The sequence below is a fragment of the Symphalangus syndactylus genome, chromosome 9 (genome assembly GCF_028878055.3).
Source record: "Symphalangus syndactylus isolate Jambi chromosome 9, NHGRI_mSymSyn1-v2.1_pri, whole genome shotgun sequence".
NCBI lineage: Eukaryota > Metazoa > Chordata > Mammalia > Primates > Hylobatidae > Symphalangus > Symphalangus syndactylus.
The window spans coordinates 50,200,759-50,221,773 of record NC_072431.2 but is presented as its reverse complement, the minus strand read 5'-3'; the positions used below and the strand labels follow the sequence as shown (position 1 = coordinate 50,221,773).

The following is a 21,015-nucleotide window of genomic DNA, read 5'->3' as shown; positions in this document are numbered from 1 at the left end:
GGCCTAACGGTTCTTTATCAAAAAGACTTTTATCTTCTCTGAATAGGAACCTTTAATTTTATCATTAAAGTTTCTGCAAGTTAAAAACAGTGAGATGCTAGTAAACTGGGTCTTTCCAACTAAACTTTAAGCCCTTGGAGGGCAGGTACTGTGTCTTTACCTCCAGGCATTACCCAGCCTCGAGCATGATGAGTGATGAGTCACTAACTTTGTATTTACCTCTCTCTCCATGCCAAGGTTTTCAAACTCTTATACCAATTCTTTCTGTTGTAAGTGCAAAAGAAAGAAAAAGCTAGTCCTTTACGAGCTCTATTTGGAGAGGGGATGGCTAGGAAGGAATCAAGGGACACTTGGCACTTGGGTGAACAAAAATTCAAGAAAAAGATCACACTAAGCTCTGAGAACCTTTAGAGTTGTGGAGTGAAATGCTATGCACAGTGGGAAATGGTTGCTCTTGAAGTCCTTCGACTCTTCAGTTGAGTTTACAGGAATCACAAACTGCTGAATGTAACTGCCTTTGTTTTGGAAAATGTTGAGTCAAGTCTGCATATTGGTGGGCATGGGGCCACAGTTGAATTGGCCCACAAGACCATAACAGGATGAGCCAGCACTGGCAGGGGACATCTGAATCACTTAAGGTTGATTTCAGCAGACATGGCACCAATACACATAATCTATAAACAAAACTTTTTATTACAGTGCACTTATTGTAGTTGAAAACATGCAGCACCGTTTGAAACAAAGAAGATTCAGAAACATGGAAATAAGTTTTGTATCTAAACATAAATGGATGGTAAAAATTAAAGTTTTCATTTTTTAAGGAAAAGCATATTCATTTTTGTCAAACATTTACAGTAATCCGGGTTAAAAAGCTATAGTTTTCATGATTCTGTTAAGTCTATTCTTCAAAGTATGCTATGTGAGGTTGACCTAGAGAACACTTGACCACATCTACTTCTCCACCTCCATTCTTTGCCCGTTGAAAGTGAATGTTAATTAAATCCTCCACAATTTCTTCATCCATTTGAATGCCTTCCATTCCCGTCAGAAGCACTGTCCTCTTAGATGTTCCTGAAAATATCTAAGAAGGAAAAAAATGATAAATAAAAAGATTTCTAAGAGTTTTGAATTACAAAACTTTACATTCATAATCTCTGCTTAATATTTTTTATTTTATCTTAGAAGAGACAAGAAATCTTAGGAAGATTTTCCAAGCAAGAGAATATCCAAGTCAGATCTGAGTTTTAGAAAGAGAACTCTGGTGGCATTATGGAACATAGAGGAAAGGAGAGATGCTCTGGGAATAGAAAGACCAGGTAAAGAGGTAGTCAGAAGTGGAGCTGGCAAGATTTAGTGACCAAATGAATGTTGGAGGTGAAGCAAACTGAAGAGTTAAGTATGAGTTCTAGCTTTTAAGTTGGTGGAGTAGGTAGATGGTGGTACCATTGGATACCTGAGAAGGAAGAGGAAAAGGGAGCAGGTCTGGGGTAAAGATAATGAGTTCAGAGAAAGTAGGCAGGAATTCTTTCTCATGCTCACTGACAGTAGACACATGAGAGAAATGCAGCTATGTCTCCATGTACAAAAATAAAAATTGTGCCATTATCTGAGTAATTTCAGTTTTAAAAATTGTATAATAAAGTACAGTTTTGCATTAAAATGCTCCTTCAAAAGACAAACTCATTTTGCACCAAGCAAAAATGAAGTAAAGAAACCATTTTGCTATCCCTCATTGATAAGATTCATAAGTAACAGACTCACAACAACTTTATGTTTTGTGGGGCGGGTTTGGGCAGTGAGTTCTGAAAATGAGAGAAAAGAGATGACTTTACCTGATACTTTTTCAAGTGTATTTCTGTGTATGGAGAAACAGTAACTCTATGGCAGGTTTGATTTATATAAAGAGGGTATTCTTTCTTTTTCAAAATCTTGTCAGCCACTAAAAGCAAAGCAAAAACAATACTTGTCTTTTTTATATCATAAGCATTTTTAACCAAAGTTAAAACTTCCTTCAAAGAGAACACTATTACAGTAAATATTGAGTTAAAAGATTAATTTTTAAGAAATTTTAAAGCCCACTTTGAAGACTTCACAGTACATAATTTTGAAAACTACAAGACCAAACAATAATGAGGTTTAAAGGCTTCATTCCATCTTGAATTATTCACTGCAGTCAATCAATGCACAAAGGGTTGCAATGTCCTCAGACAGATCTACTTTGAGCTATAAAAAATACGATAGTCTTTTGCAGAAAGTAACCCACTCATCTAACAAGACTGGAATGTTTCCCAGTTTCTCAAAAGCTGTAAGTGAAAACTATGATTAGAATACTGTATATATTTTTTCAATATATTCAATAAACTGAAGTAATGATGTTAACCAAAGCAGGGAGGAGATTGAATGTCATCTAGAAAAACTGAAAGGAAATAAAAATTCATCAGTTTTCTACAACACAAAGAATAGTCTATTTTTTAGCAGTATTTTTTTCTCCTAGACTGGTGAAAGGATGTGTGTCAAGACTGTAACGTTTCACAAAAACAGTTCTTGGGAATATCCAACCATCTCACTCATCTACCTTGGATCAGCAATATGGTACAATGATTAAGAGTGTAGGCCCTCATTGGCGAGAATATGGAGAAATTGAAACCCTGAGGCATTGCTGCTAGAAATGTAAAATGGTACAGCCGCTGTAGAAAACAGTATGACAGCTCCCCAAAATATTAAAATAGAACATGATATGATCCAGCAATTCAACTTCTGGGTATATACCCGAAACAACTGAAAGCAGGGACTCGGACGGATGCTTGCTCGTTAATGCTCAGAGCAGTATTTTTCACAATAGGCAAAAGGTGGAAGCAACCCAAGTGTCCACCAACAGATAAACAGATAAACAAAATGGATATATAAAATACACATGCACACACGGAGAATATTATTCAGCCTTTAAAAAGGGTGAAATTCTGATACATACCACAACATGGATGGACCCTGATAACATTATGCTAACCAAAATAAGACAGACAGGAAAAGGACAAATATTGTATAATTCCACTTGAATGAGGTACCTAGAATAGGCAAATTCATAGAGACAGAAAGTAGAATGGTGGTTACCAGGGGCTGGAAGAAGAGGTAATGGAGAATTATTGTTAAATGAGTACAGAGTGGCCGGGCGTGGTGGCTCACGCCTGTAATCCCAACACTTTGGGAGGCCGAGACGGGCGGATCACGAGGTCAGAAGATCGAGACCATCTTGGCTAACACGGTGAAACCCCGTTTCTACTAAAAATACAAAAAATTAGCCGGGCGTGTTGGTGGGCACCTGTAGTCCCAGCTACTCGGGAGGCTGAGGCAGGAGAATGGCGTGAACCCAGGAGGCGGAGCTTGCAGTGAGCTGAGATCACACAACTGCACTCCAACCTGGGGGACACAGCGAGACTCCGTCTCAAAAAAAATAAAATAAATGGGTACAGAGTTTCAGTTTGGGGTGATTAAAAAGTTCTAGAGCTGGATAGTGGTGATGGTTGTACAACATTGTGAATTTACTTAGTACCCTTGAATTGTACATTTAAAAATTGTTAAAATGGTAAATTTTATGTTATATATATTTTATCACAGTTAAAAAAAAACAGAGTACAGGTCCTGAGTCAAATAGACCAGCTTCAGTCCCAGCTCTGCTACTTATGAGCTATATGGCCTTGGATATGTTGCCTGACTTCTTAAAGCCTCAGTTTCTGTTTCTGTAAAATAAGCATAATTACAGTACCTACCATGTAGATTATTGTGATGAGTCAGTAAGACACAGTTTATGAAGTATCTGGCATATTTTTCTCCAGAATACCTTCATATCCTTCAGTAGTTACCTGTTGGATAACCTATAACCTGCAGAAGTATTTTTCCCCATCTGGCTAGATGTAACCTCTAGGAGAATATCCCCAGATGGCCCAAGGTCACAGGTTCCAAAGCTAGTATTATCTCTCACAGTAGAGTTATAAATTGCATTCTAGTTTATTTTATTTTATTTATTTTATTTGGGTTTTTTTGAGACCGAGTCTCACTCTGTCACCCAGGCTGGAGTGCAGTGATGCAATCTCGGCTCCCTGCAACCTCCACCTCCCAGGCTCAAGCAATTCTCCTGCCTCAGCCTCCCAAGTAGTTGAGACTATAGGCATGAGCCAGCACATCTGCTAATTTTTGTATTTTTAGTGGAGAAGGGGTCTCGTGATGTTGGCCAGGCTGGTCTTGAACTCCTGGCCTCAAGTGATCCACCCGCCTCAGCCTCCCAAAGTGCTGGGATTATAGGCGTGAGCCACTGCGCCTGGCCAGATTTTTTAAAATCCAAGATATAGACAAACTAACAGCAAACAGGCTAAATGAACATAGGAATTTGGCAAATTAAAATCTGGATGCTTGACTATGGAAATTTCCAAGTTATTGTTCATTTCCAAGACAACATATTACAGTAGCCCTCAAGACCCCTTCCTTTTATAGCTCTCCCTAACGCATCCCACCAGGATGCCCTAAACATCATCCAAAATCTCAGGTCAAAAATGCGTATTGGGCCGGGAGCGGTGGCTCATGCTTGTAATCCCAGCACTTTGGGAAGCCAAGGCGGGCATATCACTTGAAGTCGGGAGTTCGAGACCAGCCTGACCAACATGGTGAAACCCCGTCTCTACCAAAAATACAAAAATTAGTCAGGCATGGTGGCATGCACTTGTAATTCCAGCTACTTGGGAGGCTGAGGTGGGAGAATTGCTTGAACCCGGGAAGCAGAGGTTGCAGTGAGCTGAGATAGTGCCACTGCACTCCAGCCCAGGCGACAAAGCAAGACTCTGTCTCACAAAAAAAAAAAAAAAAAAAGGATATTGACATGTTTTAATGTGCCCAGAGAAAAGCCTGGAAAGACACCCAAATAACCGTAACTAACTAATAGTAGGACAAAGGGAAGTTTGAGGAAATGTCTGTTTTTTGTTTTTTTTTTGAGACGGAGTCTCACTCTGTCGCCCAAGCTGGAGTGCAGTGGCGCAGTCTCGGCTCACTGCAAACTCTACCTCCTGGGTTCAAGCTATTCTCCTGCCTGAGCCCCCCGAGTAGCTGGGATTACAGGCGTGTGCCACCACATCTGGCTAATTTTTTTGTATTTTTAGTAAAGACGGGGTTTCACCATGTTAGTCAGGCTGGTCTCGAACTCCTCACTTCATGATCTGCCTGCCTCGGCCTCCCAAACTGCTGGGATTACAGGCATAAGCCACCGGGCCTGGCCGAAATGTCTCATTTTTACTAAATGTATGTTCTTCTGTATTATTTCACCTTCCTTAAAAAAGCATTTATTACTTTGTCATGAAAAAATCTAATCCATCAATTTTTTTTTTAACTTTGTTTTTTGAGACAGGGTCTCACTCTGTTTCCCAGGCTGTAGTGCAGTGGTGCAATCACAGGTCACTGCAGCCTCGACCTCCTGGCCTCAAGTAATCCTCCAGCCTCAGCCTCCTGAGTAGCTAGGACCACAGGCACGCACCACTATGCCTGGTGATCTCGGCTCACTGCACTCTCCACCTCCTGGGTTCAAGCGATTCTCCCCACCTCAGCCTCCTGAGTAGCTGGGATTACAGGCACTCACCACCATGCCTGGCTAATTTTTGTATTTTTAGTAGAGATGGGGTTTCGCCATGTTGGACAGGCTGGTCTCGAACTCCTGACCTCAAGTGATCCGCCTGCCTCCGCTTCCCAAAGTGCTGGGATTACAGGGGTGAGCCACTGCACCCTGCCTATTTGTAGCAATATTATCTTTCCTAGTACTGTCCTTGGAAATAATTTCCCACACTCTACTATTTTATAAGGTTTTTTAAAATCCCCAATTATCATGCTAATACATTCCAAATAAAAGAAGTAGAATAGGAATACTTTCAGAAACAACAGAACATGACTGAAATGGCAGAGTGTCTGTTAACCTTCCACACCCTTGAATACCTCCAGTCTCCACAAACGTGATGACTGCACTCCCGGACTGTCTGTCATAGTCCACGCAGTCCACCTCTCCGCCTCCATTTCGGGACTTCGAAAAGCTCAGCTCTAGTTTATCTCTCATTTGATCTTCAGGCAATGTGCCAGGAATTTCAGTAACATTGATTTTCATTTTAGAAACTTCTGCATAAACCTGGAAAATGATTTGCTGTTCAGAAATATGGATGAGAGAAGTGCTTGTGATGAACAGAAATCCAAAAAATTTTAATCATCCTGTTACCTGGAATCTGACTCCTGAGTTTAATGGAACTGGCTTGGCTGTAATCTCCAGATTTATGTCTTTTATCTGCACATGATGTTTACTCATGCTTACTACATTTTGGGCAACTGAAAAATAATTCAGGAAGGTAGTATTAATTTCCAATATTTTAAGAATTGTTACGCTTTTGGTTTAAGAACAAATTATCCTGAATATTTTTAATTTTCTTTAATATTAAAGGGTCTAATTTTAAAAATTTGGCGGGAGGTGGTTCCAAGTGATAATGGTCTTGCCACCAAAGTAGAATACGTATTTTGGGGGGTCAGGGGGAAGGGGGACCGGATCTCACTCTGTCACTGAGGCTGGAATGCAGTGATGTGATCATAGCTCACTGTAACCTCAAACTCCTGGGCTCAAGAGATCCTCCCACCTCAGCTTCCAGAATAGCTAGGATTACAGGTGCATGCCACCACGCCTAGCTGATTTTTTTAACTTTTTGTAGAGACGAGGTCTCACTTTGTTGCCCAGGCTGCTCTGGAACTCCTGGACTCAAGCAATCCTCCTGCACCAGACTCCCAGACAAAGTTCTGGGATTACAGAGATGAGCCACTGCTCTTGGTCCCAAAGTAGAATATATTAATGTAAAAGTACATCAGCAAAATCACAGTGTAGAAGTTCTCAAGTTCTAGATTCATCTCATAAGATGAATCTTTTCTCTTATCTCTTCCAGAATTCATATATTACTTCAGCTCAGCCACATACCCTTCCTTCCACTATTAACCATTTCCAGAGGATTCCCCTAGTACATTAATGCACAGCCAGAAATTCTCCCATGTTCAGTAAGCTGGGAAAACTTTCATGGCTAAATGTCATTTGTACAATTAGTCTTGATTTTACTTAACCTTATCATTTGTTACTCCTTAATATGTTACAAGCACTAGAGCAATATATATTCATTTGCTCTGTCTTCTCAAGGATTACATGTTAAAGACTACATAGGCTGGAATATCAAAGAATGAGTCTTTTTTTTTTGTCATACTTAATGACGAATTCCACTTTTGCTGAAATGCTCTTGAAATCATTCTTTAAAAAGTTGATAGTCCTGCTATATTGATCACAAAGCTGTCAAGTCTAATTTACCTGTGCAAACGGGAGAGGTTTAGTAAAATGCTAAAAGTCACTAGTACTGCAAAAGGCAACTCTACGTCAATTAAAAATGTGAGTGGGCATTTATTTTTAATGTGTGGCATGAGTTTGTAATAATTCACTTGTTGATATTTGGGGCTGCTATTCCAATGTATCATGAAAATAAGTGACATTCACTCTCTGTCTTATAAAACTTCAATGTGTTTATGACAATCAGACCAGATGGCACCACACCACAGCTGGAGGAAGAGAAAAAAAGGGCCAGAAGGCAGGGCCATGGCCATGTGGGAATTCAACTCACTGTACCAAAATATGACTCTATAACTTGGATGATGGTTTTTTGTTTTTTTGCGTTTTTGTGTTTTTTTGCTAATGACAACAGACAATAACAGAAAATATCAATGAGTAATACTCAGATGATCCTCTTTCCCTCCCACTCTTCCACAAACCCCCAACATCTGGTGATCTGATACAGCTGAGAGGGACTGCTTGTGTTTCAACTTTTGTGACTCTGACAATCAAGAGCCAACTCCTACTTAATTGTGTTTCAAACCTACTGCTGTCCCAGGAGATCGGGAGCTCAGAGCCACGTCAAGCGTAGAAGCAATGATGTAGGTGCTTTTAGAGAATTCCATTTCCAACATTCCCAGCAAATTGCTGTGCAGAAACCCTGCCTCCCAAATCCTCATTTATATCTATCTTTTAGTTATATCCTGATTACCAGTCGCCAATATGAGTCCTGGACTCCTCTTCTACCTGTAGCAGTAGCTCCAGGGTGAAGGAAAACACACTGGCGATGCATGTCTTCTACGCGCAGATACTGACCTGCTGGAATGCCTTTCCTTTCAACATTTATTTTCAGGCTACAGTGGTGCACCAGTTTTGAGGAAACATGGGTTATAGACTGTCAGAATACGAGCACTGGAAGGGCTAGGAACACCATCTGGTCCCTCGCCACGTAACTTAAATAAAAGAACAAAGGCCTGGGCTGGTGGCCTACCGAGAGAAATATTGGCCCAGTGGAAGTACATGGACTCTCAGGGTTTGGCTCTCAGCTCTGCAATTAACCGTATAGACTTTAAGCAAGTTAATTATCTTCTTTAAGCTTCTGTATCCTTATCTGAAAAATTCCTAACATGTAGCAACAACTAACATCCATTAAGTTTGTATTAAGTGTCCAACATTGTGCTAAGTATTTTATCAACATTTCTCATTTAATACCCAAAGCAGCCTCATGAAGTAGGTACTACCATGAAGCACCTGCATAAAACCCTGAGGTTTATAAAGAACCCATCCCAAATCATGCTTCTAGGAAGGGACAAGGCTGGCACTCAAAGCCAGATCCTCCCTACTCAGAAACCCCCAGCTCCGAACAGGGGCCCTCACCATGGCAGACTTAGCAAACAACAGGTCTCATCCCAAATCTCTAGCTCCCAGGCGCTTCTCATTCATTGGCTATGTGCCCTTAGGTAAATCACTTAAACATCCTCAGAATCTGTTTTCTTGGCTCTGGCATGTCTATATTTAAAGGACAGAATAATAACTATCCTATCCTCCTACATTTATGGAATTGTGTGAGTATAACATGTGATAATGTCTCTGAGAACTGTACAGCTCTACTACCTTGAAATATTACTATCATTATTTGGAGGTAGCATGTGGAGTAGAAAGAGGCTGGTATTGGACATCATCATAGCACCTGGATTTAAGTCCCACAGTCATGGCTTTCTGAATAAGAGATCATATTCAAGGCACTTGTCTCAGTTTTCTCATCTGTAAAATGGGAATAATCATACCTGCCTCAGAACATCACTATGAGGATAAGAAATAATATAAGTGAAGTAATATTAGCAAAGTAATAGCTAAATGTCTATGAAAGTGCTTTCCAAATAACATGGTCATATTTTTTAACATTAGTCATACCTTCTTCTTTTTCAAAGGTGATAAGTGCTTGTCCTTTTTGTAGCTCATAAGGAACTTTCGAGCTCACTTGAAATGAACAGGAGATATTTGACAACTGGCTGTCATTCACAGGAGTTTCAACTGATAAGAATTTCATCTTTGTTTCAGGAATATCCTCTTTAATCTAATGCAAATGAAAATGTTTGCTTAAAATCAAGATGAGAAATAACTTAAGTCCTTCCAAAGATAATGTAATTTGGTCATCCAGTAATTCATTCCCCACTAATTTTAGAACCTTGTAGAATATTGAGTATGGTCTTATTTAACATCTTTAGCAATTGCTTTTTCCCACGTAAGTACTCAGTAATCAAATGCTGATCTTTTAATATCACTTCACAGATGAAATTAAAAATATATAATCCTCTCACTTTTTTCTAATCAATGTTTAAACTGTCAATATTGTATGGTGTTCAGTTCTAAAGCCTACATCATTCATGTAAATAAGGACTTTTTAAACAAGTGCCAATAATAGACTATCTCTAAAGGAAATCATTAGATAGTATGTTTAATTTTGCTGCAAAGTATGAAATATAGTGTTGGGTATAATATGGTATTTCAAATCCGGATAATTTCATCCAAAAAGAAAGACTCCAGAATTAGATAATTTTATTTATTTATTTATTTATTTATTTTGAGACAGAGTCTCACTCTGTTGCCAGGCTGGAGTACAGTGGTGTGATCTCGGCTCACTGCAACCTCCACCTCCCGGGTTCAAGCAAGTCTCCTGCCTCAGTCTCCCGAGTAGCTGGAACTACAGGCATGCGCTACCATACCAAGCTAATTTTTGTATTTTGTATTTTTAGTAAAGACAGGGTTTCACCATGTTGGCCAGGATGGTCTCTTGACCTCACGATCCGCCTGCGTTGGCCTCCCAAAGTGCTGGGATTACAGGCGTGAGCCACCACACCCGGCCCAGAATTAGATGATGTTAAATTTATCAGATTTAAAAATTCCACCTTCCCCAACACCTGCCCATCAACTTTTTAACCATTACCACAACTTAGGTTTATAAAAAATGGGAAGGGACAGTATCAACAAAAATTGTAAGCTGAGGCTGGGCAGGTGGCTCACACTCATAATCCCGGCACTTTGGGAGGCCGAAGCAGGCAGATCACCTGAGGTCAGGAGTTTGAGACCAGCCTGGCCAACATGGTAAAACCCATCTCTACTAAAAATATAAAAATTAGCTGGGCATGGTGGCAAACGGCTGTAATCCTGGCTATTCAGGAGGCTGAGGTAGGAGAATCGCTTGAACCAGGGAGGCAGATGTTATAGTGAACCAAGATCGCACCATTGCACTCCAGCCTGGGCAACAAGAACAAAACTCTGTCTCAAAAAAAAAAAAAAATTGTAACCTGAAAGATAAAGGTAGGTGGTTATACTTAGCTGCTTAGAATTATTGGGATTAACAGATTTATATAACTACACATAAACGCACAAATGAGATAGATGCTTGCATTTCTATTTCCCATGGTTATTTTACATGCTGAAAATAACACAGAGGTTAGAAATATTCAGTGAGTCATTCGATTTAATCTTACATTTATTCTTTGCCTTTACGCATAACTCCAGTGGAACCTCTGATTACGGTAAGGCTGACATCAAAACAGTCTACAATGTCTGAGAAAAGGCAGAGTGTTACCCAATAATGCAGAAATACCCAGTATATGCTGAGGAGCCAAGCACTTTCTGAAATTAGAGTGAGAAAGCTTGATTCTATTTCTGACCACACTGTGACAGAGAGCAAATTCACTTAAGCTCTCTGATCACAGGTTTGGTCCTCTGCAAAGTGGGTCGACTAGGGCTGGCTGGTTTCTAAAGGCTCTTTGAGTTGTAAGACTGCATGATTCTAGCTCCAGTCTGAGAAGTAACCAGAATCTTCACAGAGTCTTCTGCACAAAGTCACCCATCTCATAAACACAGAAAACCTCACTTCCTGATATTCAATATCTTATCTCCCACTTCAGAAACAAAAAGTGTCAATGCTTTAATTTTTTTTTTTTTTTAAGGCGGCGTCTCACTCTGTCGCCCAGGCTGGAGTGCAGTGGTGCAATCTCAGCTCACTGCAACCTCCGCCTCCCAGGTTCAAGCAATTCTCTGCCTCAGCCTCCCAAGTAGCTGGGATACAGGCACCTGCCACCATGCCTGGCTAATTTTTTTTTTTTTAGTAGAGACAGGGTTTCACCATCTTAGCCAGGCTAGTCGTGAACTCCTGACCCCATGATCCACCCGCCTCAGCCTCCCAAAGTGCTGGGATTACAGGCGTAAGCCACCACGCCCAGACTCAATGCTTTAATTTTTTAACAATCTGAGTTGTTAAGAAAAAAAATGGGTGAAAATTATGTATAATTAAAATACAGGAAAATTTAGGAGAGAATTTAAATGGTGAGGATTAATATATGTCCAATTTTTTAAACCGTGAAACTCATTTAAATTACCAAAGCACCTTGGATGAGAATAATAATAAAAGAACTCAGTGAGAAAAGCCAGAATTTGATCCAACAGTAATTTGCTAATGACCATCTTTTTTTGGTAAATTTTATTAATTTTTTGTTTTTGTAAATTTATTAAAGTGTACATAAATAATAGAAAAATGCATGTATCATAAGTACAGCAAGATGAAATTTTACAAAGCTAACACACATAATTGACACGCAGATGATAGGCAGAACATGACAACACCCCAGAAACCCCCTTGGGTTCCCTTCTGGGTCTTACCTGCTTCCAAAATAACCACTGTTTTAACTTCAAACATCCTGCTTTTGCTTAATTTAAAGGGAAGCACATGGTATGCCCTCTTCTGTCTTTTTTGTGTTAACATTGTGTTTATGAAACTCATTTGTGTTGCTGCATGTCATTATGATCTGTTCATTCTCATTGCTGTGTAGTTTTCTATCATATGACTATACCCCAATTCACTAATTCATTCTACTATGAAGGAATCATTGGGGTGTTTTCCATTTTGAACTATTACAAATGGTGGTGCCATAGATGATGATAAAGTTTTAAAAATGAATTTTGTATAACTAAAATGCTTTTTCCAAAAACCATGCATCCATCAAAAATGTAGTATATAAAATAATTAAGAGAGTACCTGGAATTCTTTGGTAGCCTCTTGTAACTCCGTTTCAAGCTTTTGGATCTCCTTCTTTAGTTGAATATTTTCCTTTGTAATTTCATCAATTAGTCCCTTAAAAATATCAAATGGTACCAAAGAAAGTAAATAGCCCCTGAACTCATTTTTCTGAATGAACTAAAAACTATAAATTTCTCTCATCCTGAACAAAGATATTAGACAGTCTCAGAATAAATATGACTATGTGAATAATGAATTTGTTGAATATTTTACATCATCACCTGTCTATTCTAACATTGCCAAGTAGTACTATCTCCATTATATAAATCAGGAAACCACCTTTTACACTAGACCAAAGTCACAGAAATTTATATAGTAAGGCAAAGATTGAGATCAGATCTTCTGAATATTACTTCAGTGCTACATCAACTCCTTTCCTAGCTATTTGTGACCACGATAAGACTTTTAAATTGCACTGTAAGAGCGGACATATTCTGGGGCAGTTTGTTGTTGGTGTTGTTGTTGTTTTTGTTCTTAATTATCTGCGATTCCCATAGTATCCCATAGTACAGAGCTACCTTAACAAGCCAGACGTATGACCTTGGGGAAGTGGTTTAAGCTACCTGGGCCTCTGTTCCCTCTTGGGGTCTAATGAGATAATTGCTAACTATGCTCTTAACTTGTTGATGCAAATCCAAGAAATGAGGGTGTGAGTGAGAAAGCAGCTAGTGTTGTAAGCCTTATAAGAGAAAGAATAAAAATATGACACTTCTTGTAAGGCTTAAATAACATAATGGAAGTTAAAAAATTTTTTAAAGCCTAACAGTCTCCCAAATTCAGGGTAATGTTGGACAAAGACATACAAAACATGCCTTACTGCAAAACTAACAGATATAAAATAATTTTTAATACTACCCAGTAATTTCCTTTTTACCTTATTTTGTTCATCTTTTATAAATTCATCTGGCAAATGCTCCTTAAGAATTTGTTGTGTGTTGTCTTTATCAGCTTCCATGATTCCCTAATATTATAAAAAATAAATACTGTAAGCATAGCATATATACACAAATTTAAGAACAAAGAAATAACAACTTTTATCCTTTTATGGAAGAAACATCTGTTCTTTGCTATATCTTTTTTTCCCATCTTCAAAGGCTTTATTATCATATGGCTTATATCCAAAGTCTATATTTCAATAACTCCTTTTTTTTTTCTTTTTTTGAGACAGAGTCTCACTCTGTCGCCCAGGCTGGAGGGCAATAGTGCGATCTCGGCACACTGCAACCTCTGCCTCCCAGGTTCAAGTGATTCTCCTGTCTCAGCCTCCCAAGTAGCTGGGATTACAGGTACCTGCCACCATGCCCGGCTAATTTTTGTATTTTTAGTAGAGATGGGGTTTCACCATGTTGGTCAGGCTGGTCTTGAACTCTTGTCAAGTGATGCACCCCCCTCAGCCTCCCAAAGTGCTGGGATTACAGGCGTGAGCCACAGCTCCTGGCCAGTATTTCAAATAACTTTCACACCTATAATATATAAAAAGATTCTAAAAATCCTTTGCTTTTCAACAAAATAATATACAGAAAGTAATGAACATTAATGTTCCTTTGTAGTTCATATTCCAACAATAATATCATGCTCCATTTTAAAAGAATACTATTTTGGTTTTCCAACATTTTTCAAAGGTTTTGATTAAAATATTTAATTCTCCCTATTCTTCCCAAATGTAAACAAAGTCAAGAGGCCTCCAACATATGCTTTCTCTACACAGATGTTCTTATCTGAAGCTTTCACTAACTCTCCCGCTGGGTCCATAAACATGGATAGGGAAGAAATCACATGTTTATTTCTAATAACCTCTAATTGAAGCTTAGCATTCTCTTCAATTATGAATATGGTAACAAACTACAGCAGTATTCACAGCACCTGTGATAGTCACCAGTAGAAAGCACAGATAGTTTCATAGAATATTGTTGCAGATATGCTAAAATAGTTTGTGTTTAACATTGCTTCTACATTAGTTACTAACCTCACCACTAGGTCTTGTAATACATTGCAATACATTGATATATATCACTATATCAAACATTTGCTTTTTAAATATTCTGATAACCATATTTCAATACAATTGATTTCTGGCCGGTCGCGGTGGTTCACGTCTGTAATCCCAGCACTTTGGGAGGCCAAGGCGGGTGGATCATGAGGTTAAGAGTTTGAGACCAGCCTGGCCAACATGGTGAAACCCTGTCTCTACTAAAAATACAAAAAAAATTAGCTGGGCGTGGTGCCAGGGGCCTATAATCCCAGCCATATTTCAATACAATTGATTTACTTTGTAATTCTATGTATTTTATTTTATGCATTTAATTTTTTTTTTTTAGATAGGGTCTCACTTTGTTGCCCAGGCTGGAGTGCAGGGGGGCACGAACACGGCTCACTGCAGCCTCGACATCCCAGGCTCAAGTGATCCTCCCACCTCAGCCCCCCAAGTAGTTGGGGCTACAGGTATGTGCCACCATGCCCAGCTAATTTTTGTATTTTTTGTAGAGATGGGTTTTCACCAAGTTGCCTAGACTGGTCTCGAACTCCTGGGCTCAAACAATCTGCCCTCCTTGGACTCCCAAAGTGCTGGGATAAGCCACCATGCCTGTCCCTACAAATTTTTTTTTTTTTTTTTTTTGGAGAAAGGCCCATAGGATTTGCCAAGCTGGCAAAGGAATCCACGGTACAAAAAATTTAAGGACTCTTGCCTACATATGAATTTACTGAGATGAAAAACTCTCAGATCAAAAATGGGACAAAGGATATCATGATTCTGTGTTTTTAGATACACATTAATAAACAGTCTGCAATATAATTTTCCAAGATTTCAAGTGGCTAAAGTCTCAATATCCTTGAAAAAGAAATAAAAGACATCTATTCCTCCTTAAAAATAAAATAGAAGACTAGCAAAAACTTAGCCATGTCTTAGTTTAATGAATACAGGAGTGTCAAAAAAAAAAAAAAAAAAAGAGGAGAGTCACATAACACCCAGATCTTAGTTTCTAATAATATTCTTCAATAAAAGAAACCAGGGCTCATTGGAGCAATGGCTGATTCTAGGTCTGGGGTATAAAATATACAAAATAAGCCTGGAATATCTTGTAGTGCCAGAAAAGTAAAAAGCACTAAAACACATGCACAGACACATACAATATGATGGGAGTATGTGAAAGGGACATGGGAACTCAACTGAAAGGGCTCCAGTGGCCAAAGGTACATACACAGAACTGATCAAGTAAGTAAATATATGGAGGATAATAGGAGCCAAGTTTTTCACCATCAGAGAAGATAATTATAAATATGGAAAGGGAGAAAACCAGAATAAATACTGTTGATTGGAACTAGATTTCAATGTAATCCTGCAGCTGTGGTTTCTGATTGATGATTGAGATAGATAGATAGATAGATAGATAGATAGATAGACAGACAGACAGACAGATAGATAATAGACAGACAGATAGAAATACCTATGTGTGATTACCTGGGCATGGTGGTGCACACCTGTAATCCTAGCTACTCGGGAGGCTGAGGCAGGAGAATCGCTTGAACCCAGGAGGCAGAGGTTGCAGTGAGTCAAGATTGCGTCACAGCACTCCAGCCTGAGCAACAGAGCGAGACTCCATCTCAGAAAAAAAAAAAAAAAAAAGCAATGCCTATGTGTGTATCTTGTGTATATACAAATACATATATACCCTAGCTCTGTCTGCTGAGAAGGCCTGGGAGAGCAGATACAACCACAATGAGCAATGAGCGCACTCAGCACCCAGACTTTGGTTTCCAATACTATTCTCCACCAAAAGGAACCAGGACTCTTTAGAGAAATGGTTGATCCCAAAACCAGGACAGAAAAACTGCAAGATGAGCCTGGGACATCTTATGATGCCAAAAAGCAAGGAAATGCTTAAAGAATGATGATGACATGTCAAAAGGACACAGAATCCACCTTGAGATGGTTTTCAGTGGCCAAATCTGGGGATAAATTAAAGATTAAAGTAGATAATGGTAGTAATGATTAAATCTGTTGATTAAAGTAAAAAACTGAGTCCAGATAAATTAGAAATTTTGGTGAAGAAAGGAATTTTTAGTTACCTTCAAAATAGTTCCCCACAAAATGTTTATTAATTTCAAAGAAGAAAAGAGTAACTTTACACTGGAGAAGTCTGGCAGACATCAACATAATGAGATAATCAAAGTAAATAATGGAATAAATCAAAATAATGTAACATATTACAAGGTACACTGAGAACACAATGTAACTTCGACCATAGTCCTGCCAAAGATGCATAATCTGAATCTAAGCATGAGGAAACATCAGACAAACTCAAATTGAGGGGTTCTACAATACAACTGCCCTGTTCTCTTCAAAAGTTTCAAGTTCAGAAGGCCAAGGAAAGACTAAGAAATGTCCATACTGAAGGAGACTACAGAGACCTCACGACTAAATAGAAAGCATGATCCTCAACTGGATCCTTTTGCTATCATTGGGGCTCAGAAACTGATACCCCAAAGTATGGCATTTTGACATGCTAAACTGAAAATGGCTCAAGGTCTCTCTGACCTCCCCCTCCTCCTCTGTCTCTCCCAAAGCACAGGATGAAGATGCACTGATGTTCTCTTATCTGCCTAAATGTGGGACCTGCCAGAAAACAGAACAATTACCTCTAGTCCCTCCCCTGAATTTTTAATTCTGAATTCATATCACAGAAAGAAGACTGAAGTCTGTCAACAAACCTAGGTTACAACCACTGTCTGCTCTGCAAGCCCAACAGGCTTTGTCCAAGGCCATTGTATGTTCTTCGAGTCCCTTGAATTCCTTTAAAAATCATTTACTAACCCCCTGTAATCATCCACACTTCCCCTTCTCCCTTTCCCCTAAAAAGTAGGGAATATAACCATCTGTACCCCATTGTGCAGTATAATCACTATGTGATTGTTTTCCCTGTGCACATTAATAAATTTGTATGCCATTTCTCCTATTTAATCTGCCTTTGCCCTTCAGAGAGCAAAGAGGAAGTTTTCCCTTGACCCCTACACTATCCAAGACATTATCAGGACAACTGGTGAAATTCACGTTGGATCTGATTATTAAATTGTAGTAACGTAGCACTCCAGATTCCTGATTTTGATGACTGTATTGTGGTTATGTCGGAGCACATCTTTTTTGTAGGAAATATATACTCAAGTATATAATGAAAGATGATAGGTCACCAGATTGGAAATTTATTCTTAAAGAATTTAGGAAAAGGAAAAGTTGTTTTACTGTACTTGCAACTTTTCTGTAAGTTTGAGATGGCTTGAGACAATATATATATTTAAGTACATATATATATATTTAAACCACATCTTTCTCTCTCTCTCTCTCTCTCTCACACACACACACACACACACACGCACACACGCATACATATATACATATATATCGCCATTGTATCAACAACTGCAAAATCTTCCTAATGGTCAGCCATGGTCTGATACATTCTAACTCCAACTCACTTTCCCTTCCTATTTAGTCAATTCCTCAACCCAGTTCCCTAACCACACTGAACACTTGGATAGTTCCTTTTCTTTCCTCTGTCCCTCAAACTGTCACATCCTTCCTCCTCTCCCAACCTTAATCTCCGTCTAAGGAAATCTTACTGTTCTTCAAGGTCCATTCCAAATTTTCCCCAAGTTCCCAAAGCCTTTTCTGATTCCCCCAAAGGATGTTACTCCCCCTCCTTTATCTCCTTTGTGGTGCTTTAATTATGTGTGTACCTATGTCATTTTCCATGACACGTCAGTAAAGATGTTGAGGGCTGGGACCATGTCTACTCCTCCCTGCAGACCTTCAGAGCACTTTCTCAGTATAAGCTTACACACTGAAAACACTCCATTTAGAGAATTATGTGGTATCTTGACTTAAGTATTTGTTGTACTCAGGACATCACATGTATATGAAGTCCTCTTATTACATTTCAGAAGACAGAAACTGCAATGTTATTTAATTGCTTTTTATTTTTATTGTTGTGACAATGCCAATATTCCCAAGAGCCTGTAATAAAGGCTCTCAGCATAAATGGTCTACTATAACACCCCCAGAACCCTTTTGGCATCTTTAGCGTCTGGATACTTCTGCTCTATGCATGAGTGGGACGTATGGTCATTCCTTTTATGCAATCGTGTAGTAGGCAAAACAATGGCTCCCTCAAAGATGTCCACATCCTAATCCCAAGAATCTGTGATTATGTTAGTTTAGATTGCAAAGGAGAATTAAGGCTGCAAGTTGAATTAAGGTTGCTAATCAGCTTGCTTTTAAATATGGAGAGAATCCTGGATTATCTGTGGGGGCCCAGTATAATCATGGATACTTAAAAGTGAAAGCGGAAGACAGAAGAAGAGTCAAGAGATGTGACCCCAGAAGAACTTTCAGAGGCGCAATGTTGCTGGCCCTGAAGATGGAGGAAGGGCTACTGAGCCAAATAAGGTAGGTGGCCTCCGGAAGATGGAAAGGGGATTCACCCCAGGAGCTTCCAGAAAGGAAGGCAACCCTGCCAACACTTTGATTTTAACCCAGTGAGACCTCAGTAGGACTGCTACAGAATCCTAAGATAGTAAATTGTGTGTGTGAGTGTGTGTGTGTGTGTGTGTGTGCGCGCGCGCGTTCCTATGTGTTTAAGCCACTAAAGCCATGTAATTTGTTATGGCAGCGAATAACAAAATCTAATACAAATCACCATCACCGTTATTTCCCTAATACAATCATATCACTGCGTGTAGAATCGAATCTTCCTATATGCATGCCTGGCAGCAAAAATAAAGAAAGGCAATAGAACGTCTGCCTGTTGTACAGACTAGAAACATAGTATTCTCCTTCGGATGTCTCCTTCAAGAAAAACCTTGCCTATTCTGAAACGCCAGCCGTGACTGCACAACACTGCCCCTGCCAAGAATCGTTTTCTTAAGAAATCCGTTTTTCTAAGGACTATCTCCAGAGACACTCCTAGAAAACAGCGAGGGCTGGGCGCGGTGGCTCACGCCTGTAATCCCAGCACTTTGGGAGGCCGAGGCGAGCGGATCACGAGGTCAGGAAATCGAATCCATCCTGGTTAACACGGTGAAACCCCGTCTCTACTAAAAGTACAAAAAAATAATTAGCCAGGCGTGGTGGCGGGCGCCTGTAGTCCCAGCTACTCTACTCGGGAGGCTGAGGCAGGAGAATGGAGTGAACCTGGGGGGCGGAGCTTGCAGTGAGCCGAGATCGCGCCACTGCACTCCAGCCTGGGCGACAGAGCGAGACTCCGTCTCAAAAAAAAAAAAAAAAAAAAAAAAAAAAAAAAAAAAAAAGAGAGAGAGAGAGAGAAAGCAGCAAGGAAACACAAATAACTTTATGTTTCAATTTCCTGAATGAAGCAAAGCAAACAAGTGACAAGGCTCGAAGCCCTGACGGCCCAGAGACTGCACAGCGGGCCCAGGAGCAGGTGCGCCCCCTCGAAGGCGGCGTGGCCTCCGCGACTCGGCTGCGGGCAGCTCCCGGGGAGCAGGGTCTCAACTCTGGCGCTATCCCACTCCCGTCGGCGCTGAGGTCTCCCACCTCCCTTTCCACCCCCGGCTCTCCAGCCCGGGACTGCCAGCGGCGGGAGTGGCAGTCAGGGAAGGGACTCCCCACTCACCCGCGTCCGCCCGCCGAGCGCAGCTCCCCGAGGCCCAGCGCGCCTGCCCTTCCCGGAAAACAGCAGCGCCCGAGACGCCGGAACCCCCGGAGGCACTGGGAGGGGAAGGTCCGGGTTCTCGAAAGTGGCGCTGCCTCCTGCAGAAGCGCCTCGGGAGAGCTGCGGGGTTTTCCCGAGGAGGTGGCCCTCGCAGGAACAGCTCGGTTCCCTGCGAAAAGAAAAAGACAGTGAAAAAGAAAACTGCTTTAACGGCGATTTTTCTTTAGCACTTAACCACTGCTCGAATACTAAACCTGGTTGTCTCCAATGATTAGTCACTAACAGAAAAAAAAACCAATTTCACTTTCGATTTTTAAAAAGGAGTGGTTTTGCGGAAGAAAGCAGAAGTATACCTGAAGTTTCCGTACACACTAATTTTAGGGAACGCTTTCTAAAACCAGTTTTTTGCATGTATTTTATAAGGTATGTTGGAAAAGTGGATAGAAACCAAATAAAGTCAAAGCAGGAATCGCTCTTCATCAGATTGTAACTCTTGTAATTTCTTAGTCATTGCAACACTAGTTTACAAATGTTTACAGTCAGTACAAGATCGGCGGTCTGTGTCTTTCGTAACATCCTCCGGGCCATGAAGTTGGGAAAGCTGTGGTGTTCCTGTTGGTTTCTGTGACCCATGTCCCTTGAAAGTTTTCTTATAATCTCTTGTTTTGTTGTGGAGCTTGTAAATAAATACTTCACTAGGTGTGAACTTTTCCTTTGAAAATTCAAACATCTGGTTTATTTCAAGAACTGCAGTGTCTCTTAATCCCACACAAAGAACCACCCCACAGCTGCCCCGGCTCATAAATACAGATGAGGGAAGATGTGGAACCAGTTTAAAGTGGTGACATTTCTTTTTCTTTTCTTTTCTTTTCTTTTCTTTT

The 21,015-nt window shown here is 40.1% G+C and overlaps 1 protein-coding gene across 1 annotated transcript; it reads right to left on the bottom strand.

Annotated features, from left to right (window-relative positions):
- Positions 1 to 675: 675 nt before the first annotated feature.
- NMI (N-myc and STAT interactor) lies at positions 676 to 20,418 on the bottom strand. Its single transcript, XM_055292158.2, has 8 exons — positions 20,096 to 20,418; positions 13,342 to 13,428; positions 12,426 to 12,521; positions 9,293 to 9,455; positions 6,245 to 6,351; positions 5,971 to 6,157; positions 1,833 to 1,939; positions 676 to 1,081 (listed from the first exon to the last, which is right to left on the bottom strand). The coding sequence occupies exons 2-8, from the start codon at positions 13,420 to 13,422 to the stop codon at positions 899 to 901; spliced, it is 924 nt and encodes a 307-aa protein (XP_055148133.1). The 5' UTR covers positions 13,423 to 13,428; positions 20,096 to 20,418; the 3' UTR covers positions 676 to 898.
- Positions 20,419 to 21,015: the final 597 nt, after the last annotated feature.